Below are 21,628 nucleotides of genomic sequence, written 5' to 3'. Positions count from 1 at the left end.
GATACTTTGTCTCCTTTTCCCCAACTTGTGGCTGTCAATCCACTTTTCACTGTGTTACTTGTAGTGTTCTTTTGTCTTCATTTTGTAGGTTAGGCCACAATACTGACTTACCACAAGTTCGACCTTCCAGATAAGGTGCATTTGTACTACAATCAATATAAGTCCCTTGAATACAGACAGGTGAACTCCATTGAACTAATCATGTGACTTTTAAAACCAGCTGGTTAAATCAGTTAGGATTTAGGTTTTTCATAATAAATGAAGTGAATACTTTTATTTTATATTTGTAATTAATTTAGACCTCTTTCCAGAGATCTGTTTTAACTTTGACATTAAAGAGTCTTGTTTTGTTGATCAATGTCAAAAAAGATTAATTAAATCCACAGTGACTTAAGGTTGTATGCAAAAAAAGAGAAAACTTCTAAAGGGGTAAATAAAAGAAACAACCCTTTGGAGACTTACTTGAATGAAGCAATAGCATCACTTGGCATGTCATAAGTTGACTTTGTGGTTAACTTGTTGTAAAAGAACTTTCTTTTGGAGGTTTTACTATATGCCATTGTCCATGGATCTAAAAAATACAGGAAAGGATTAGTCAGATTGATTTGAGTCACACATGTTTACTACACACATTAAAGAAAATGCTAAAAATTTAAAAATGAAAAATGTAATGGTTCATTATTTATTTTGATGGTGTACATTTACCAGTAATCAAGAACACATATAAAGCTGAAACATTGTCTGTAACCTTCTTTCCTTTTCAGTGTTCAAATAACCTTTAGCCTTTTTTTCTTTCACATACATACTGTATGCGTATACTCATTTAAAATAAGTGTATAGTAAACATAAAATACATTAGTGAAAAAATATACATGAAAAAAGATTGATCTTTCAAGATTATTATTTACTGTTCTCATTGTTTATTTCTGTGATCATACATAAAATTTTATGTATGAAAACAATTTACTTCCAAATATGTCCTTAACATGATAGATCAAGGTGTTCCAGCTTAAAAAATCGGGAGTGGTCTCCCCTAGACTTTCTGGTATACTCAGATATGGGGATGGATATTTGAGGACTAAACCACAAGACAATGATTATATTTTTATATTATGTACATTAAAGAACCAACAACATCAAATCAACTTAATAATATATTGAACAATTATTATAAAGTAAAGTTGAATAAATCAGACTCTATAGCTGCATGAATAAAAAAGTACCAATTCCGGTTAGTGGAAATAGCTCAAAAGGTGATAGAAATCTATATTTTGTACCCAATACTTGTATGCAAAATTTGGTTGACCCAACTGAAAGCGTACTCAAGTTATCGTGTTTAACTACATACAGTGCATCCAGAAAGTATTCACAGCACATCACTTTTTCCACCTTTTGTTATGTTACCGTCTTATTCCAAAATGGATTAAATTCATTTTTTTCCTCAGAATTCAGCACACAACACTCCATAATGACAACGTGAAAAAAGTTTGAGGTTTTTGCAAATTTATTAAAAATAAAAAAACTGCTGCGGTGGGTTGGCTCCTGCCTTGTGCCCTGTGTTGGCTGGGATTGGCTCCAGCAGACCCCCGTGACCCTGTGTTCGGATTCAGCGGGTTGGAAAATGGATGGATGGATGGATAAAAAAAACTGAGAAATCACATGTACATAAGTATCCACAGCCTTTTCTCAATACTTTGTCGATGCCCTTTGGCAACACTTACAGCCTCAAGTCTTGTTGAATATGATGTCACAAGCTTGGCACACCTATCCTTGGCCAGTTTCGCCCATTCTCTTTGCAGCACCTCTCAAGCTCCATCAGGTTGGATGGGAAGCGTCGGTGCACAACCATTTTAAGATCTCCCCAGAGATGTTCAATCGGATTCAAGTCTGGGCTCTGGCTGGGCCACTCAAGGACATTCACAGAGTTGTCCTTAAGCCACTCCTTTGATATCTTGGTTGTGCTTAGGGTCGTTGTCCTGCTGAAAGATGAACCGTCGCCCCAGTCTGAGGTCAAAAGGGGGGGGGGGGGGGGGGGGGGGGGGGGGGGGGGGGGGGGGGGGGGGGGGGGGGGGGGGGGGGGGAGCAGGTTTTCATCCAGGATGTCTCTGTACATTGCTGCAGTCATCTTTCCCTTTATCCTGACTAGTCTCCCAGTTCCTGCCGCTGAAAAACATCCCCACAGCATGATGCTGCCACCACCATGCTTCACTGTAGGATGGTGCCAGGTTTCCTCCAAACGTGACGCCTGGCATTCACACCAAAGAGTTCAATCTTTGTCTAGCAGACCAGAGAATTTTCTTTCTCATGGTCTGAGAGTCCTTCAGGTGCCTTTTGGCAAACTCCAGGCGGGCTGCCATGTGCCTTTTACTAAGGAGTGGCTTCGTCTGGCCACTCTACCATACAGGCCTGATTGGTGGATTGCTGCAGAGATGGTTGTCCTTCTGGAAGGTTCTCCTCTCTCCACAGAGGACCTCTGGAGCTCTGACAGAGTGACCATCGAGTTCTTGGTCACCTCCCTGACTAAGGCCCTTCTCCCCCGATGCTCAGTTTAGATGGCCGGCCAGCTCTAGGAAGAGTCCTGGTGGTTTCGAACTTCTTCCACTTACGGTGATGGAGGCCACTCTGCTCATTGGGACCTTCAAAGCAGCAGAAATTTTTCTGTAACCTTCCCCAGATATGTGCCTCGAGACAATCCTGTCTCGGAGGTCTACAGACAATTCCTTTGACTTCATGCTTGGTTTGTGCTCTGACATGAACTGTCAACTGTGGGACCTTATATAGACAGGTGTGTGCCTTTCCAAAATCATGTCCAGTCAACTGAATTTACCACAGGTTGACTCAATTAAGCTGCAGAAACATCTCAAGGATGATCAGGGGAAACAGGATGCACCTGAGCTCAATTTCGAGCTTCACGGCAAAGGCTGTGAAACACTTATGTACATGTGCTTTCTCAATTTTTTTATTTTTAATAAATTTTGCAAAAACCTCAAGTAAACTTTTTTCACTTGTCATTATGGGGTGTTGTGTGTAGAATTCTGAGGAAAAAAATGAATTTAATCCATTTTGGAATAAGGCTGTAGACATAACAAAATGTGGAAAAAGTGATTCGCTGTAAATACTTTCCGGATGCACTGTATACACGCACAGACAGACACACAGACAGACATAATTCCAAAAATGGTATTTTCGGACTCAGGGAGGTCTAAAATGACGAGATTCATCAAAATCTCGAAATCAAGTTTTTGGACGACTGCAATACTTTCCTTATACTTCTTATACAAGAAAGTATAAATGTATTAAAAAAGAAAAACTGAGTAACATGTGATAATGACATCCAAATACAGTAGTAAAATACTGTACCTTCACTGTTCATACAAAGCTTCACTACACTTTAAAGACAGACAGTAACAAATACCACTCCACTCTAAACACAAAATCAAAAGTTGCATCTTATTAAACAACACTTTATAATTTCCAACCAACAGACCAGAATTAAAGGGGATAAACAATTTCTGTTTTTTATTCACATTCTGTTTGCTGGCTGCACACTACGGTCATGTTCAGAGTATCTTCATGCATCTGTCTTACCATTCACAGTCTTGATGATATAAAGACCAGTGGGTAGGAAGTGCCTGTCATCTCGGCCTGTATAAGACAAACCGAGGCATCCCACCAGAGCTTTTTGTTAACTTCATCTCTAGTCTAGGGTAGAGTAAAATGTTAGGTTGTCATTAAATAGGTAAAGAAAACACACAATTTAGCTTTAGATTTTTAAAATTAATTTTCTAAAAACTAAGCAATACAAGGGGTAAATCAAAAAGTAAAGGGAATCTGAAAATTACTCAGCTGCAATATATAGAAGCTGGCAAAATACAACATATTTGCGATGGCTTATGGGTAGTTCAAACATGTGCAGCGCTCTGCTGTTAAGTCTGGTTGAAGCCAAGGTCAAATGAACATGGATGCTCTGCTGCAGGATTTCAACATTGTGGAAAAATGTGCCACAAGTGAATTTCTTTTGGGCAGAGAGATTGAAACCATGAAATTGACCAAAGGACGATAAACAAGGAACTCTGTGAGTGAACAGCTCAGCTCAGCTGTAAGCGGGGGACATGTTATTTAATTTTATTAATAATCCATGACCTGGGGCTTCATGTATAACGCCGTGCGTAGAACTCGCACTATAACATGGTGTAAGCCCAAAAGCGGGAATGTGCGTATGCACAGAAAAATCCAGATGCAAGAATCTGTGCTTACGCAAACTTTCACGTTCTTCCACTACATAAATCCCGATCAGCGTGAAAAGTAACGTACACGCCTTCTGTCTCGCCCCAACTCTTCCCAGAATTATGCCTCTTTGAATATGCAAATCAATATAAATAGCCTTCTGTGAAAAGACAATGGGAAAAGCACGGGGGAAAATATAAGAATTTCAGAGAATACCAAGTGGAGGCAAAGGAAAAACATACTATTTGTTGGTTTAAACAGTCGTATAATCAACAAAAGAAAGTTGATTGAGTGACATAGTGTTGGAGAAACTCGAAAGCTCAAGTTCACAAAGTCGCACAGTGCCGAAATAAAAAAGAAGTTGTCACATATCAAAGTCGGTCTCCTCAGCCCTCCCTGGAAAAGTCTATTCGGGGTCCTGGAGAGGAGGGTCCGTTGGATAGTCGAGCCTCGGATTCAGGAGGAACAGTGTGGTTTTCGTCCTGGTCATGGAACAGTGGACCCTTAGCAGGGTCCTGGAGGGTGTATGGGAGTTTGCCCAACCAGTCTACATGTGTTTTGTGGACTTGGAAAAGTCATCAGCCGTGTCCCTCAGGGAATCCTGTGGGGGGTACTCCGAGAGTATGGGGTACCGGACCCCCCTGATAAGGGCTGTTCGGTCCCTGTACGATTGGTGCCAGAGCTTCGTCCACATTGCCGGCAGTAAGTCGAACCCGTTTCCAGTGAAAGTTGGACTCCGCCAGGGCTGCCCTTTGTCACCGATTCTGTTCATAACTTTTTATGGACAGAATTTCTAGGCGCAGCCAGGGCGTTGAGGGGGTCTGGTTGGTGGACTCAGGATTGGGTCACTGCTTTTTGCAGATGATGTTGTCCTGTTTGCTTCATCAGGCCATGATCTTCAGCTCTCTCTGGATCGGTTTGCAGCCGAGTGTGAAGCGGCTGGGATGGGAATCAGCACCTCCAAATCCGAGACCATGGTCCTCAGCCGTAAAAGGGTGGAGTGCCCTCTCAGGGTTGGTAGCGAGATCCTGCCCCAAGTGGAGGAGTTCAAGTATCTCGAGATCTTGTTCACGAGTGAGGGAAGAATGGAACATGAGATCGACAGGCGGATCGGTGCGGCGTCCGCAGTGATGCAGCGTCCGCAGTGATGCGGGCTCTGCATTGGTCTGTCATGGTGAAAAAGGAGCTGAGCCGTAAGGCAAAGCTCTCAATTTACCAGTCGATCTATGTTCCTACCCTCACCTATGGTCATGAGCTATGGGTAGTGACCAAAAGAACGAGATCGCGAATACAAACGGCTGAAATGAGTTTCCTCCGCAAGGAGTCTGGGCTTTCCCTTAAAGATAGGGTGAGAAGCTCAGTCATCCGGGAGGGGCTCAGAGTAGAGCCGCTGCTCCTCTGTATCGAGAGGAGTCAGATGAGGTGGCTCGGGCATCTGTTCAGGATGCCTCCTGGATGCCTCCCTGGTGAGGTGTTCCAGGGACGTCTAACCGGGAGGAGGCCACGGGGAAGACCCAGGACACGTTGGAGGGACTATGTCTCTTGGCTGGCCTGGGAACGCCTTGGGATTCCCCCGGGAAGAGCTAGAAGAAGTGGCCGGGGAGAGGGAAAGTCTGGGCATCTCTGCTCAAGCTGCTGCCCCCGCGACCCGACCTCAGATAAGCGGAAGAGGATGGATGGATGGAAAAGCAAAACTCATTTCTCCAGGACAATGATAGAATTTTAAGAAAGGTATTTTAGCATGCAACACTGGAAAAAATGCTGTTGGTTCTGTGGACTCCATCAATTTAAGTTCTTCTCATTATAGCCTGAATTGGATTTTTCTATACAATTTCCAACTTTTCCCTATTTTTAAGTTTAAATATTTTAATATTTTACAGAGGACACTTCATAGTTATTATAAATGCCTTTTGCTCTTTTATTGCATAAACTTCAATGTTGTTAAATGCATTTTACTCTCCTCTCACCTTACAAAGATCTTCTCCATCTCTTCCAATCTATATACATCTTTCACTCTACAAATGTAAAGAACAAATGCATTTTTAATCATTAAACAATTGACTTAAACCCACTTCAAAAAGAAATGACAGGACTTCAGTATGAATAGTTAATTGGCGCTTTTCTTTCACAATCAACACTAAAGAATGTGTTAAGTCATTAACTGAATGATTCAAAACTATGGAAAGTACTGTTGCATACTCATCTAACAGTGAAGATTTTGAGAAATTACCAGTTTTATTTGTTCTTTTAATTTTTTAATAATATCTTTTTATTTTGCTTATTTTTTTTCTCAACATTGTTTAACACTGTGTACAATGCCTTTATCTTCCAAATTTAATATTCACCTATAAACTTTCTCATTAACGATAAACGTTTGTAGTATAAAGACAAAGCTGTGTTACCACCTCAAACTTCACTAAGGGCTTGTACATTGTCTGGGATCCACTACAAAGTACAATTCAATTTTCCTCAAAAAGCGACTATTTAATGGGAAAAAAACCACGCCAAACTGCCAAAATGAATGTTTAAAATTAGTGGCCATGACCAACACAGCTTTGCCTATCATCTTCTGAAAGGAGTTTGACCACAATCAATGAACAGTATATCTCAGATGCTTTGTTAAATGAGTTTCAAGGTTAACACAAGATCCAAAAACTGAGCATGAACTACATAAACTATAAAATTTCATGAATGGTAATTGAAACCATTGGAAATAAGGTATGGAAGATAAAATAGGAACCAGAGTTTGCTTGTTCTAAAACTAGTTTGTAAAAAGGCTGTCAATTTGTCCCAAAATCACTCATACCTTCTAAGCTTCTCTTTGTACAATGTCACTTTGTCTCTTCTAATACAACACATTATCTATTTTTCCACAAACGTTAACATCACTGTTGATTAAAAAAATGGTGTTTATGAATAAGGTAAATTCTTACTTGCCTGCAAATAACATAAATTACATTACTCACCGAATGGGGTTCATGTCTGGACGACTCAGTTTAGAAACAGCTTTTACAAACTTTTCTGCCATTTGAATTCTGCAAACAATCGGGTAAAACAAAGTAAGTTTAAATCTGAAAGTTCAGACTGTTAATAAATATCATATTCATTTTTAAATCTTCCTGTATCCTTACCTCAGGTTAAAATGCTGATCACGAATGTCAGTGCCATTTAGAATAAGTGCATCAAGGATATGAATGGAACAGATTCTTCTCTGAGCTTTGCCCTGGAATTGAAACAATTTATAAACAACAAAAGCATGTAGCATGAAGAGATCAAAAAAATAACTTGAAATATTCTATAAGCTGACTTTGTAACCGTTTGGGGATAATACTAGCACCCATTAATTTGACAGACAGAACTGAACCATACCCGGGGAGCAATAATAATAATAATGTTTATGTATATCCTCCTCAATCAATGCTGTGACAGTACAACACTACTGGAGGAAGAAAACAGTAACAGGTATACAACATACAAACACTCAAGCTGTCAAAGCTCTGCTTACTATTGTGTTGATAAGAATGACTTAATGAATGCTTCAAAATCACTTCAGTTCTTGTTTGTCTGGCACATCCTCACTCTCCAGTACGAGAAACCACCAAATATAATTCATCATTTGATTTATCTTGATGTCTAGTTATGCAAGATATTGAGCTTTATGGTGGTTCCCCCTTTTTAAGACCATCTAGACCAAATCTGGGATCATATTTTGTGCAATACATGAAACCTTTATGATAAAAGAATAAACCAATAGGTGTCTTCAGCAAAAATGATCAGAAGGACTTGAAGTTATGCATGCCACATCATCTGACCCCCTAATAGGAAATGAGTGGTCAAAGTTACTCCTTTTCATAAAACTTATATATATATATAAAAAGGGAAATCAGTGATATAGACATATGGAGTGTGATTTTATGCTATTTTGAGGTTGCTGATATTAGAATCTTTTACCAGTGGGTCCTTGACCTCTAAGAGTGACTCCCAGAAGGTTAAAAATGACACATTTCAGACATAAGCATGTGGTATATCATGTTAAAACTATTTCAATTAGGGCAGCTTCCTTTTGGACACATGTCTGCCAGTCTTTGTCCTCTTTCCTTTCAGTAACCATTTCACCTCTTATTCTCTTAGACCACCACATCTTACAGTGCATCCGGAAAGTATTCACAGAGCATCACTTTTTCCACATTTTGTTATGTTACAGCCTTATTCCAAAATGGATTAAATTCATTTTTTTCCTCAGAATTCTGCACACAACACTCCATAATGACAACATGAAAAAGGTTTACTTGAGGTTTTTGCAAATTTATTAAAAATAAAAAAACTGAGAAATCACATGTACATACAGTGGGTACGGAAAGTATTCAGACCCTCTTCAATTTTTCACTCTTTGTTATATTGCAGCCATTTGCTAAAATCATTTAAATTAATTTTTTTCCTCATTAATGTACACACAGCACCCCATATTGACAGACAAAAAAAAGAATTTTTGAAATTGTTGCAGATTTATTAAAAAAGAAAAACTGAAATATCACATGGTCCTAAGTATTCAGACCCTTTGCTGTGACACTCATATATTTAAACTCAGGTGCTTTCCATTTCTTCTGATCATCCTTGAGATCACCTTCATTTGAGTCCAGCTGTGTTTGATTATACTGATTGGACTTGATTAGGAAAGCCACACACCTGTCTATATAAGACCTTACAGCTCACAATGCATGTCAGAGCAAATGAGAATCATGAGGTCAAAGGAACTGCCTGAAGAGCTCAGAGACAGAATTGTGGCAAGGCACAGATCTGGCCAAGGTTACAAAACAATTTCTGCTGCACTTAAGGTTCCCAAGAGCACAGTGGCCTCCATAATCCTTAAATGGAAGACGTTTGGGACGACCAGAACCCTTCCTAGAGCTGGCCGTCCGGCCAAGCTGAGCTACCGGGGGAGAAGAGCCTTGGTGAGAGAGGTAAAGAAGAACCCAAAGATCACTTTGGCTGAGCTCCAGAGATGCAGTCAGGAGATGGGAGAAAGTTGTAGAAAGTCAACCATCACTGCAGCCTTCCACCAGTCAGGGCTTTATGGCAGAGTGGCCTGTCGGAAGCCTCTCCTCAATGCAAGACACATGACAGCCCGCATGGAGTTTGCTAAAAGACACCTGAAGGACTCTGAGATGGTGAGAAATAAGATTCTCTGGTCTGATGAGACCAAGATAGAACTTTTTGGCCTTAATTCTAAGCGGTATGTGTGGAGACAACCAGGCACTGCTCATCACTTGTCCAATACAGTCCCCACAGTGAAGCATGGTGGTGGCAGCATCATGCTGTGGGGGTGTTTTCAGCTGCAGGGACAGGACGACTGGTTGCAATCGAGGGAAAGATGAATGCGGCCAAGTACAGGGATATCCTGGACAAAAACATTCTCCAGAGTGCTAAGGACCTCAGACTGGGCCGAAGGTTTACCTTCCAACAAGACAATGACCCTAAGCACACAGCTAAAATAACGAAGGAGTGGCTTCACAACAACTCTGTGACTGTTCTTGAATGGCCCAGTCAGAGCCCTGACTTAAACCCAATTGAGCATCTCTGGAGAGACCTAAAAATGGCTGTCCACCAACGTTTACCATCCAACCTGACAGAACTGAAGAGGATCTGCAAGGAGGAATGGCAGAGGATCCCCCAAATCCAGGTGTGAAAAACTTGTTGCATTTTTCCCAAGAAGACTCATGGCTGTATTAGCTCAAAAGGGTGCTTCTACTAAATACTGAGCAAAGGGTCTGAATACTTAGGACCATGTGATATTTCTGTTTTTCTTTTTTAATAAATCTGCAACAATTTCAAACATTCTTTTTTTTGTCTGTCAATATGGGGTGCTGTGTGTACATTAATGAGGAAAAAAATTAATTTAAATGATTTTAGCAAATGGCTGCAATATGACAAAGAGTGAAAAATTGAAGGGGGTCTGAATACTTTCCGTACCCACTGTAAGTATTCACAGCCTTTGCTCAATACTTTGTCGCTGCACCTTTGGCAGCAATTACAGCCTCAAGTCTTTTTGAATATGATGCCGCAAGCTTGGCACACCTATCCTTGGCCAGTTTCGCCCATTCCTCTTTTCAGCACCTCTCAAGCTCCATCAGGTTGGATGTTGAAGCATCGGTGCACAGCCATTTTAAGATCTCTCCAGAGATGTTCAATCGGATTCAGGTCTGGGCTCTGGCTGGGCCACTCAAGGACATTCACAGAGTTGTCCTGAAGCCACTCCTTTGATATATTGGCTGTGTGCTTAGGGTCGTTGTCCTGCTGAAAGATGAACCGTCGCCCCAGTCTGAGGTCAAGAGCGCTCTGGAGCAGGTTTTCATCCAGGATGTCTCTGTACATTGCTGCAGTCATCTTTCCCTTTATCCTGACTAGTCTCCCAGTTCCTGCCGCTGAAAAACATTCCCACGGCATGATGCTACCACCACCATGCTTCACTGTAGGGATGGTATTGGCCTGGTGATGAGCGGTGCCTGGTTTCCTCCAAACGTGATGCCTGGCATTCACACCAAAGAGTTCAATCTTTGTCTCATCAGACTAGAGAATTTTCTTTCTCATGTGTCTGAGAGTCCTTCAGGTGCCTTTTGGCAAACTCCAGGCGGGCTGCCATGTCCCTTTTACTAAGGAGTGTCTTCTGTCTGGCCACTCTACCATACAGGCCTGATTGGTGGATTGCTGCAGAGATGGTTGTCCTTCTGGAAGGTTCTCCTCTCTCCACAGAGGACCTCTGGAGCTCTGACAGAGTGACCATCGGGTTCTTGGTCACCTCCCTGACTAAGGCCCTTCTCCCCTGATCGCTCAGTTTAGATGGCCAGCCAGCTCTAGGAAGAGTCCTGGTGGTGTCGAACTTCTTCCACTTAGATGATGGAGGCCACTGTGCTCATTGGGACCTTCAAAGCAGCAGAAATTTTTCTGTAACCTTCCCCAGATTTGTGCCTCGAGACAAACCTGTCTCGAAGGTCTACAGACAATTCCTTTGACTTCATGCTTGGTTTGTGCTCTGACATGAACTGTCAACTGTGGGACCTTATATAGACAGGTGTGTGCCTTTCCAAATCATGTCCAATCAACTAAATTTACCACAGGTGGAATCCAATTAAGCTGCAGAAACATCTCAAGGATGATCAGGGGAAACAGGATGCACCTGAGCTCAATTTTGAGCTTCATGGCAAAGGCTGTGAATACTTATGTACATGTGCTTTCTCAATTTTTTTATTTTTAATAAATTTGCAAAGATCTCAAGTAAACTTTTTTCACGTTGTCATTATGGGGTGTTGTGTGTAGAATTCTGAGGAAAAAAATGAATTTAATCTATTCTGGAATAAGGCTGTAACATAACAAAATGTGGAAAAAGTGATGCGCTGTAAATACTTTCCGGATGCACTGTATATCTTAGCTTTCTTCAAAAAATACAACATGGTCTTGGTTCCTGTGCTTCTAAACTACTTCTGAAAATCCAAGAGGGAAAACTGGTGTTATTCTTTTCATAAGCTATTAAACTTGTAGTTTTTGCTTTGCAGGCTGATGTAGCATCGGGCAAAAACTAAGCGAGAAATAGGCTACGTTCATCCATCATTTTAAATTTTGGATGTCTATCAACAAATGATAACAGTCCACATCAATACCCATCAATCTTAATTGACTGCTTGAAGTCCTGTTTAATAAGGTCCACTCATCTTGTTTTTCTTGTGTGTATTTTATTGGCTGAATAGATATTTTCTCTCACTTAGGAACCTGGAATTTCAATTGGTACTTTGGAACAGGAGGGTGGGATGATGGGTGCCATGAAGTTTTGTTGTATTAAATTTTTAAATTTGATAGTTTATATAATTGTTTACTTCTGCATCATTAATAAAAAAAGTTTATCACAAAAAAGCAAGGCATTTAAAAATAGATATGTAGTTGATTTTTTGATTTTACATTTACAATTCACAGTAGCTGCCACTGAACAATTAAAAATGTTATGAATACTCTAATACAAAGAGCATTTAAAAAACTGGCAACATAATAACCATCATCTTAGTTTACCTAGGTTGACCATAAAAACATTCCTACCCAACATAATTTTGGGCATTCTTAGTGATAAGACCTATTCTTTTCATTCTATTCATGTTATAGTTTTATTCAATGTCTTCTCCTCCTCATTAGATTAATCATCTTCTTTTCTAGGAAATGGAACCCTTAATTCTCACAATCTTCATTTCTGCTATATGCCCAAACTATGTAGGTTTGTACTATATAGGTTTGTTTCTAACCACATATTTAATCAACCAAATCTGACTATCTCTGCATTCAGCTTGCTCTATGAAAATCAACTGCATGATCATTCCTATTCCATGTTTTTGCTTCATATTCTGCCTTTATCTTCTAAGTTTCACATTCATAAATCATATAAAACCTTACTTTTGAGTGAGCTTTTGTTTTTTAATGCTTGGTAGTCATACCTATAACTCAGAAGTGTGCAAAACTCTTGGAAGATGATCCAATCACCACACATTTGACCTTCTATATAGTAGAAAATATTCACTACTTTCTCTTAAGTAAACTGTTTTTCCAACCCTTAAACAAAAAGTATTTCACACTCTTTGACAAAGATCATTTTTGCTACCCACAAACTACAACTTAATCAATTGTAAATGTGACCAGAATGTTATAAGTGTGATTGATACTTTCGATGTCCCGCATGATGGAGATTTTCACTCAGCACTTTAACTACACATCCTGCATAGTAATACTTGCTCTTCATTAGCCTTGAGGCTTTCTAGTACAGTACTTCCTCCTTCACGCGAAAATGTTTTGATTTGTCTGTTGTTTTGCCAACAGCTTCTTACAGATAACAATTGTTGAAATAGTTGTAAAATGAGAGTATTGGCAAGTTCGTTAACATGGTCAAGGTATCTCAACAAATCAACTTGTAACTGAAAGAATACATTTTGTATTTTACAGTACAATACCTAACCCAATAAATCAAACTGTATACTGTAAATAGCATAAGCCAAAAGATAAACATTACTGTCTTAAGTCATCTCTTAAACAATATGTAAATACAAAGAATCCTTCAACAAACAAATCCAGAAACTTTAAGTCTATAACTTTGCCTAAACTGAAACATCAGGAAAAGTGGTTAACTGACATTCTATTAGATTTCTGTGTGTTTTCATGTTCTAAGTTTTGTACATAACTAATAATGGCATCGGTTACCTCTCCTTTTAATTCCTGAATGATCTCCGCTGATAGAAGAGTATCTCTAGGCAATTCTGTCTTAAAGTTTTCTAACTTTTTCCAGCGAAGTGGTGGCTTTCCATCCCAGATATAGATCTGTGATTTCTGAAGAAGAAAAAAAAAGATATTTGTTAAGATTTCTTTGTAAGCTAAAGCCAAGATGACTTGCTTCACCAACAATAGTCAAAATTGGCAGATTAAGCCTAACTCTGTTTACATCTGTTAAATGTAAATGCATACACTTCTAAGCCTAGGGGGAAGATCATTTACTTAAACTTTAAAAGCTCATTGTTAATAGGTGCCTAATCTATGGCATGGACATATGCAGTAAAATATGTGTTTGGAACTCGGAAAGAATGTTGCACCCAGAATACACAAAAGTGATGCGTCATCTAGTACATTTATATCATGTACCTATAAGGGTGCAAGGCACAATCTATTTGGAAAAATGTGTATTTTTTTAAAAAGGCAAAATAAATCATTTTACTGTCACACGTGTTTTGCACATTTACTTGAGATGAATTCCAAACACTGTATTTATGTATGTTATACTATCATTCTACCTGGGAAAAACAAAAGTGGCAGTGGGTGGTGTTATATCTAGAATACAGAAATGTAACGAGTTTAATTGTGTGTCAGCTTTATCCAAAAAAAAAAAAAAAAAAAAATCTGTTTTTTTTAATGAACCCTAAATTGTGCACTTTCCCTTAAATTATGTTACAATTTAAATGTCCTAGAAACAACTAGACACGTTTTTGGTTTTGCACATTTAGATGATACAATCTTAGATACAGGTCAGGCACTGCTTTTTGAGTTGTCACTACATATAAATGCACATTAAACTACATTGGTTGTCTACTGTCAACCCTGCCTGTATCATTCCAGTTGATATTTAACTAGCAGTCCCCTTTTGAAAACAAAGGACTATACAATTTGGAAACAAACTATTATTTTATTAACTGTATTTTAAAAGTAGCTATGTAGCATCTCCTATCCATTCCCCACCTTAATTCATCCATGTATTTGTTGAAATTATTATTGCCTTGTACTGTCAAAGGGAGATGAAGCCTGTTTTGGCAACATTACATGCAAGCCAGAATCCAACAGAGCATACTCAAAACATTCAATTTTACACTTACATAAGCCTAATTTTTCTATTCCCATTCAACTTTATGGAAAACTTTTTTTGGTTGAATGAGATTACAAGAAGAAAGCGCACATGAATGCATTGAGAAAGTAAAAGTTCCATATAGTAGGTTATAGGGCTAGAATTTGAACCTACCTCCCTGAGCTGTGAGGAGGCAGCAGCACTAACCACTACTTTATCATTTCCATCACTCCCCAAGTTGATGTTATTCTCAGCCCATCCTCAGCTCTCTCTGGTTCAAGCAGTTAAGAACTACAATCCAGCTAATCTCCTCTAAGGCAAACAGCTAAGAACTGCAATCCCTGCATCAAAATTTTCACTGTCTCCTGCTGAACGTATTTAATGGTCACAATAACAGACTTTCTAAAGAAAAAATTATTTATGAACTTCTGAAACACAACTATAAACATTAAAGGAGGAAGCCTGAAAAAGTAGTGAACACTGACCAAGTTTACATGAAGGTAGATGCAAATTATCATGTTGACCATGTCTAAACATGTCACAAATCCAAGTGGTGCCAACAGTGCATTTCTGGATGTAATTACACATCTTGGCAAAGAAATGTTAACGAAGAATAAAGAGCGATCTTAAGAATACGCAATGATGTTAATCATAGTCATGGAGAACAGAGAGTGATATATAGTGGACTAGCTATATGTGTCAATGTCAGTATCTACAGTCGTGTGATTTGAATACAAAATGTGATAAAACAAGTACTGACTAAGTTTACTTCAGTTCAATTTGTTACTTCTTAAATTCTTCTTATATTCATTAAAATTAATTCCCCAACCTTCAGTAATAACTTGGCATTTCAATAGGCCTGTGTCCTAGGAACTTTGCTGTCAGGAAACTTATTCTCCTGGAATGGTTTTCTTGGCAAATAAGGAGCAGGTCAAAACAATAAGCTCTCCAAAATATGGTTCCAGTGAAGGCTCCTATCAAAACTAATGGAACTTTACCTAGAAGATTGTTCTTGGGACTCACCTCCTAAAGAGTTCCGATCTTCGTGGCTACTCCGTGCCGAGTTCGTTCCGAATTCTCGGATGATTGACAAGCAGCAATGTGCAGCGATTGGTCGAGGCGTTCTTGTGCCGAGTTTTTTGCAAACTTTGATTGGCTGGGAAAGAGAAGCGTTCCGAGTTCTGTTCCGAAAGACCCGCCTCCCCGTCTAAAAGCGGTGATGTCATGTTTCGAGTTTTATCTTAAAGTGGGGCCCGCTGATACTATTCAAATGGTTACTCTTAGTGCACAAGGATTATAGTGAAGTGAAATAAAACAGATGTAGTTTAATCTAATGAGAATTCATTTGTTTTGTACATATTAATAAAAGTATTCTTTTTTTTCATTTTAGTAAACTGGTTTCAGTAATATAAATATCTGTAAATAGTCTGGACAGAATTGCGTTATAATTATGTTTGTTAATAATAAATAATAATGCTAATAATAATAATGCTAGCAATAGGAAAATGCAGTGTAACAAGGAAGTTGTAATATTATTAAAGGCCTTAAAAAAAGTCAGTACTAGTATTACTAACCATTTATATTTATTTATTTTTTTTGTGTGTCCCTTCACTCTTTCAGAATTAACAGTTTCTGGTATCTCTTACCATGGCTGCTACTAGTGTTCCTACGTGAGTCTTTGTTTGTAGTAGCAATGTTCATCTCAATATAAAGGTTTCTTTCTGTAATTGACGTACTGGTTGATTGCGTTGTTTTAATAGACCCAACATCACCTGCGGTGTTGACATGTAAGTATTCATAGGTTAAATATCACGAAGGTTCATTTGAAAAGAAAAAGAAAAAAAACCTTTTTGGAATATTGGGTTTGGTGCCTATAGAATTTGTTCAAAGGTGGCGGTTTATCATCCTGTTGTTCCCTTGTTCCTTTTTTCTTTTTGCATGCTCAGTTACCCTTTATTTGATCTCTGTTGGAGGCAACGTCGCTTGGTGCAGACTATATGGAGGTTGTAACCTATTAGTTGTTCCCAGAAAGGCCAATCTGTAATATTCTGAAATTTGTTTTAATTTCAGTTTTTGGTGACCTAAACTTTAAATGTAAATGTCTGCCAGTTTCCTGCGGATCTGTTTCAGGTCGCTCATTGCATTCCAGCTGGTTAAATTTGAGGAAAAATAGGTGTTGTAAAACTTTGGAATGGAACTGTAACTTTGTCTTGGTTTATCTAATTTATCCAGCTTGAACCCTGTGCCACAGTTCCGCCGCGAGACCTCCGGCGAACCGACCCTCAAGGCCTCTGCCGAGGCAATCCAGGTCGCCAAGGCAAAGGGCCTGAGCGGCTCTGTGCCGTTCAAGGTCAAGTCGGCCGAGATGGTCAGGGAGCAGACCAGGAGACAGGTGCGGGCAGCAGGTGGTGACCCTGGGGACTCCAAGCTGGTGCACAGCGCCAGCGAGCTCCAGTTTGGACAGTACCGGGGTCAGACTTTTAAATGGTTGCTGACCCATGACCTCGGCTATGCCGTCATGGTGTTGGCAACCCACCTGAGGGAACGCGAAGATGGCCAGGTGTTGGATAGCCCGCTGGCGAGCAATAAAAACGCACTGGAGTCCTACACCTGGCTCTTTCCCGACGTGAAGAAGGCCACCCGTCGTCGACGGGAGAGAGACGGGTCGGCCAGGACTCTGGATGAGGGCAAGAGGCTCGTCGGCTTCGGCCAACACGGACACCTGACGTTTGAGGGCCTTTACGATACAGAAGATCGGGAGGCCAAGAGGTGAGAGACTTTTGGGTGGGGTCTGAGGGGAAGGGCACAGCAAGGTAGTTGGGACCCTGCTTCCATTTGTTCACCTGTTACCGTTCCCGCTGTTGTACCCCAATGCAGTTTTACATCAAATGGCTCTGGCGCCAGACCACCAAAGTCGGGACCAAGATGCATGCACTCCAGCTGTATGTGCGGCGGAGAGACGAGGCGAAGGCAACAGCAACCTCCTCCCTTCCCAAAACCACCACTGTTGCCCCCACTGCCTCTCTCTCTGCAGCAGCCTCCGTCGTCGAGATTCCTGATGACGTGCTGCTGTCGGCCAGCATGGAGCTGGAGGCTGATAAGTGACAGCCACCCATGGAAACTGGTGGTGGCTCCTTCACTTTTTCTGTTTAACCTGTTATTTGTTTGAATTTGTTAACAACCTTCCCCAGCATCTATCTCCCAGTCTGCAACCAATGGAGGGCCCTTGCCATCCCAGCGCTCCCAACCGACGGCTGATCCGGGAAAGCAGCCTTCGCAAACGCTGTCTGTAGCCAGGAGAGAGGGGAGTTAAAAGGATGTGTTTCTTTGAATTGCATTGCCGGGAAAGGAACAGGACCTGTGTGATTCTTTTTATTTGTTTTTCTGTTGCTCATGCTCTCTGTCTCTCCTCTCTCTCTCACACACACAGCTACTTTTGCCCGAGGGCTGGAGGACTTCACTACCGAAAGAACAGCACGTGTGGTTAAATCGGGTCCTTTTCACCAGGGGCAAGGACAGAAAGCCTGTGCTGACCTCCAACCTTCGCCTTTGGTTGTACCCTCCCAGCCCCCCGCAAAGTGTACCTCCAGCCCCCGACACCTTTTTTTCAGCGCCTGTTCTACCTGTGGATGCCGTACCGCATGTGGGGCTACAAGCTGTCCTGCACGGCATGCAGCCACAGGTTGTCGGGAGCCGGACTCTACAGGACCGTCCGGAGGGTCCTGGACACTGACGGATGGTACTTTATGGCCACGGAGTACCTAGAGTGCCGGCGCTGCAGGAAGAAGGTGGCGGGCTGGTCACAGGATATCTTGGCTCAGCTGCACCACACCCACCGGGATGACTTTCCAGCTATCCTCACTTACAGGTCAGACAAGGAGTCTCCAATGGCTGGGTCAGCTCTCCACAGGTAGATGGGCACACACGGGCAGTCCTAACGTCTCTGTTCTGTCTAACACAGGTTATCCTGCGACAAAAAGCTCATCGGGCAGATGCTGGAGCGCACCAGGTCCTGGTTGACGCGGTCCAAAAAGTTCTTGTTCGCGGTCACCAAGTTCATCACACCGGGTGCCGAGCCACCTGCGACTCCGCCTCTACCACCGCGGATGACCCTGGTACAAAGTGGTTGCTGTCCATCTATGCCAAGGAGGTGGCTTCAAGGCTAGAAGAGACCAAGGCCCGGATCACCTCCATCTTTGGCTCCATCTTGAGCATGGACTCAACAAAGAAGGTGAGCGATATCGCCATCCCCTCCCTCTCTCCCTTCTTCCTTCCAGCTTACCGTCACTCTCCCTTTCATCGTTCAGGTGACCAAGAAACTCGCGGATGCCGCGGCAGGAAAGGCAGCCTGGGTGACCAACGTGGGGAACGAGCATGGCCAGATCTTGATCAGCGTCCTCACTGCAGCCGAGGGCGCTGGCCTGCACCCCATGGCCACCGGGCTGATGCGGCGATACCGTGATGCCAGTGTGTCCCCGCCTCTGGTCCTCTATGTGGACAGAGACTGCTGTTCCCACAGGGGACCCTGCAAGGTGTCCCTCTTATTCAACCAGTGGGATCAGCTGGTGGTGCGGCTCGACGTGTGGCACCTGATGCAACGCTTTGCGGCGGGTGTCACCGCGGAGAGCCACCCACTATACAGCCTCTTCATGGCGCGTCTCTCGTTCTGCATCTTTGAGTGGGACCAGGGAGACGTCGCCCGGCTGCGACAGGCCAAGGCTGGCGAGGCGGTCCCTGAGGCTTCGGCTACGGAAAGATCCCACTAAAGGAGCTGGCCTGCCACTGCCGCCGCCGCAAGGCGTGGGACGGAGGAGACCGGCCAGCTCATCGACGAGATGCTGGAGGCCTTCAGGGACGCCACTGACACCATGGGTATCCCGCTTTTGGACCGCGAGTAGATCCGGAAAATCTGGAAGACACAGAGGTGCCACCTCCACTGCATCCAGGACCCACCTGGCATGCACCTGTACATGCAGACCGGGCGGCTGGTCAAAGGGGGGATAATGCTGCCGGTGTTCAGGTGTGCGCGAGGTTCAACTTCCTTGGAGTCGTTCCACCTGCATCTGGACCGCTTCATACCTGGTAAGGGTGCCCAGAAACCTGTCCTTTTGACCTGTTTTGTGTGAGGGAGTGGGTGGCATTGCATTTTTCTCTCTCTCTCTCTCACCGTGTCTTTCAGGCACTTCAGCCAGCGCAGCCCACTTTCAGGCCTATCTGCTGGAAGGCCTGGTGCGGTGGAACGAGGACCGTGCGGCACAAGCAGTGGAGGAAGCATATGGTCTGCTACAGTGGCCAACTCCAGCACTCTGTCAACGAGCTGAGCGATGTTCTGTATCACAAGAAGCTGGTTGATGATTACACCTGGCCTGCGAAGTACACTGGTGAGGCGGGCGTCGAGCCATCTGTCTGTCTGTGTCTCTCACCTTTTAATTTTAAAACAGTTCCCTCCTTTTCACAGGTGAGCTCATGGGTATCCAGTACCTATTTTTCGCAGACCAGTCGAGTGCTGGAGGAAGTGATGGGCAGGGATCCCGACGCTCCGGATGGGGACTGATACAGACGACGATGATGACAGTGTCGACGATGGCTTCCAAGAGGACGAGGGGCCGGTACAGGAACCTCTGGACAACACCCTCTTCGGCCTTGAGGAGGACTTCGCCCAACAACCGTTGTCATCTGACAAGTCCCAGTCGCGCCCTGCCATCGGCGCCTCAAAGTCTGGACCAGCCGACCAGGACACCTCCCCTGGAGATGAGGCCACTCAAAGCGTGTCCCACGAGCTGGTAAGTCTCTCCCGACGAGTTGTGCTATACCTGTGGAATATCTGATGAGTGCTCCCCTTTCTCACTTTCGCTCTCTTCCCCCCAACAGAATAGCCTTGGACCTGACACTGGCCCAGGTTACCAGCACGTGGTCAACCTGGCCTCCAGTCTTGTGAAGCTGCGTCACCATGCCTACATGACGCAGCAGCAAGTGGTGGAGATCGTCACCCTCTGGGAACGATTGCTGGAGGGTGATAAGGCCCCAGTTCGCTTTCCGCCACGCCACCAGGAAAGACTGGTGTAGGGGAGGTTCCGACGCAAGCACTCGCAGACCAGTGTCACACCAGGAGTGGAGAGCTTGCAACGGTATGTGATCAACCTCTTTGGTGTCATCTCTTTCTATTTGATGTGATATCGATGGCATGACTGACTGACACACTCTCTCTCTCTCTCTCTCAATTTTGTAGGTGTATGGTTGGCCAAGGCGGCCAAGCTGCACAGATGCCAAACATCAGCCGCCTTGTGAAGGCCGTTTGTGTACAGCTGTCCAGGATTCACCCCGAAGGAACCACCATCAGTGGCGTGAGGGTGAACCACTGGGCAGCTGTGATGCGTGATTACATCTGCATCCAGGAAAATATCCTCACAAACCCGGTACTCATGGCCCAGACACGAATCCAGTTATTCCCCCTCAAACAGCGCACCCTGGCACAATGGTAAGTACACACTAGACAAGTACCATCCACCATGCCCCTCTCCTCCATCCCACCCTGACTTACTTTGCTTTCTGTCCCTGTAGGCACTACGCTCGCACCAGGGAGCTGGTACGGCGGGCTCTGGAGATGGCCGTGCCACTGCCAACCAGCTCGGCCCTTGCTTCAGAGCCCACCCTTGCCGTACGACCATGACCCACGGGCCCCGAGCAGTCCGCTGCACAACCACTGGAGTTCCATAACCCGCCTGACCAGCAGCGACGTCGGGGCCCCGTGGATGTGGCACCAGCCATCATTGGGCACCCCCCCATGCCACATGAAGCACCCGTCACCCAGCCACTCTCCCAGCTGGCTGACACTGCCACTCCTCCGCTTCCACCGCCACCGGCAGGACCCTCAGTACCCCGCACCACTGCCTGGCGGCAGAAGATAAAGCAGGAGGCGGACGAGCTGGCACGACAGCAAGGAATCCCCCCCCAAGCAAAGGAAAAAGATTGAGAGCTATATTTGCAAGTGCTGTGGCGGTCCTAAAACAAAAGAGTTCGGCCACAGCCAATTTGGGGGGG

At 43.2% G+C, this 21,628-nt stretch overlaps 1 protein-coding gene and 1 long non-coding RNA gene across 2 annotated transcripts in view; one reads left to right on the top strand and one right to left on the bottom strand.

Annotated features, from left to right (window-relative positions):
* cmtr1 (cap methyltransferase 1) overlaps positions 1-21,628 on the bottom strand; it is a 161,819-nt gene that overhangs the window by 2,618 nt on the left and 137,573 nt on the right. The window contains 7 exon segments of the mRNA XM_028791957.2: positions 463-571; positions 3,589-3,658; positions 3,660-3,702; positions 6,195-6,242; positions 7,194-7,262; positions 7,359-7,450; positions 13,459-13,584. Of these exon segments, the coding sequence (XP_028647790.1) occupies positions 463-571; positions 3,589-3,658; positions 3,660-3,702; positions 6,195-6,242; positions 7,194-7,262; positions 7,359-7,450; positions 13,459-13,584 (557 nt within the window).
* On the top strand, positions 20,453-21,285 carry LOC127527171 (uncharacterized). Its single transcript, XR_007934473.1, has 3 exons — positions 20,453-20,715; positions 20,817-21,065; positions 21,149-21,285. It is a non-coding gene; the product is annotated as an uncharacterized LOC127527171 (long non-coding RNA).

This window comes from Erpetoichthys calabaricus, chromosome 3 (assembly GCF_900747795.2).
Source record: "Erpetoichthys calabaricus chromosome 3, fErpCal1.3, whole genome shotgun sequence".
In the NCBI taxonomy this organism is placed as follows: Eukaryota; Metazoa; Chordata; class Cladistia; order Polypteriformes; family Polypteridae; genus Erpetoichthys; species Erpetoichthys calabaricus.
Note: the sequence above shows the minus strand (reverse complement) of the source record. Positions and strands in the feature narration are given on the sequence as shown.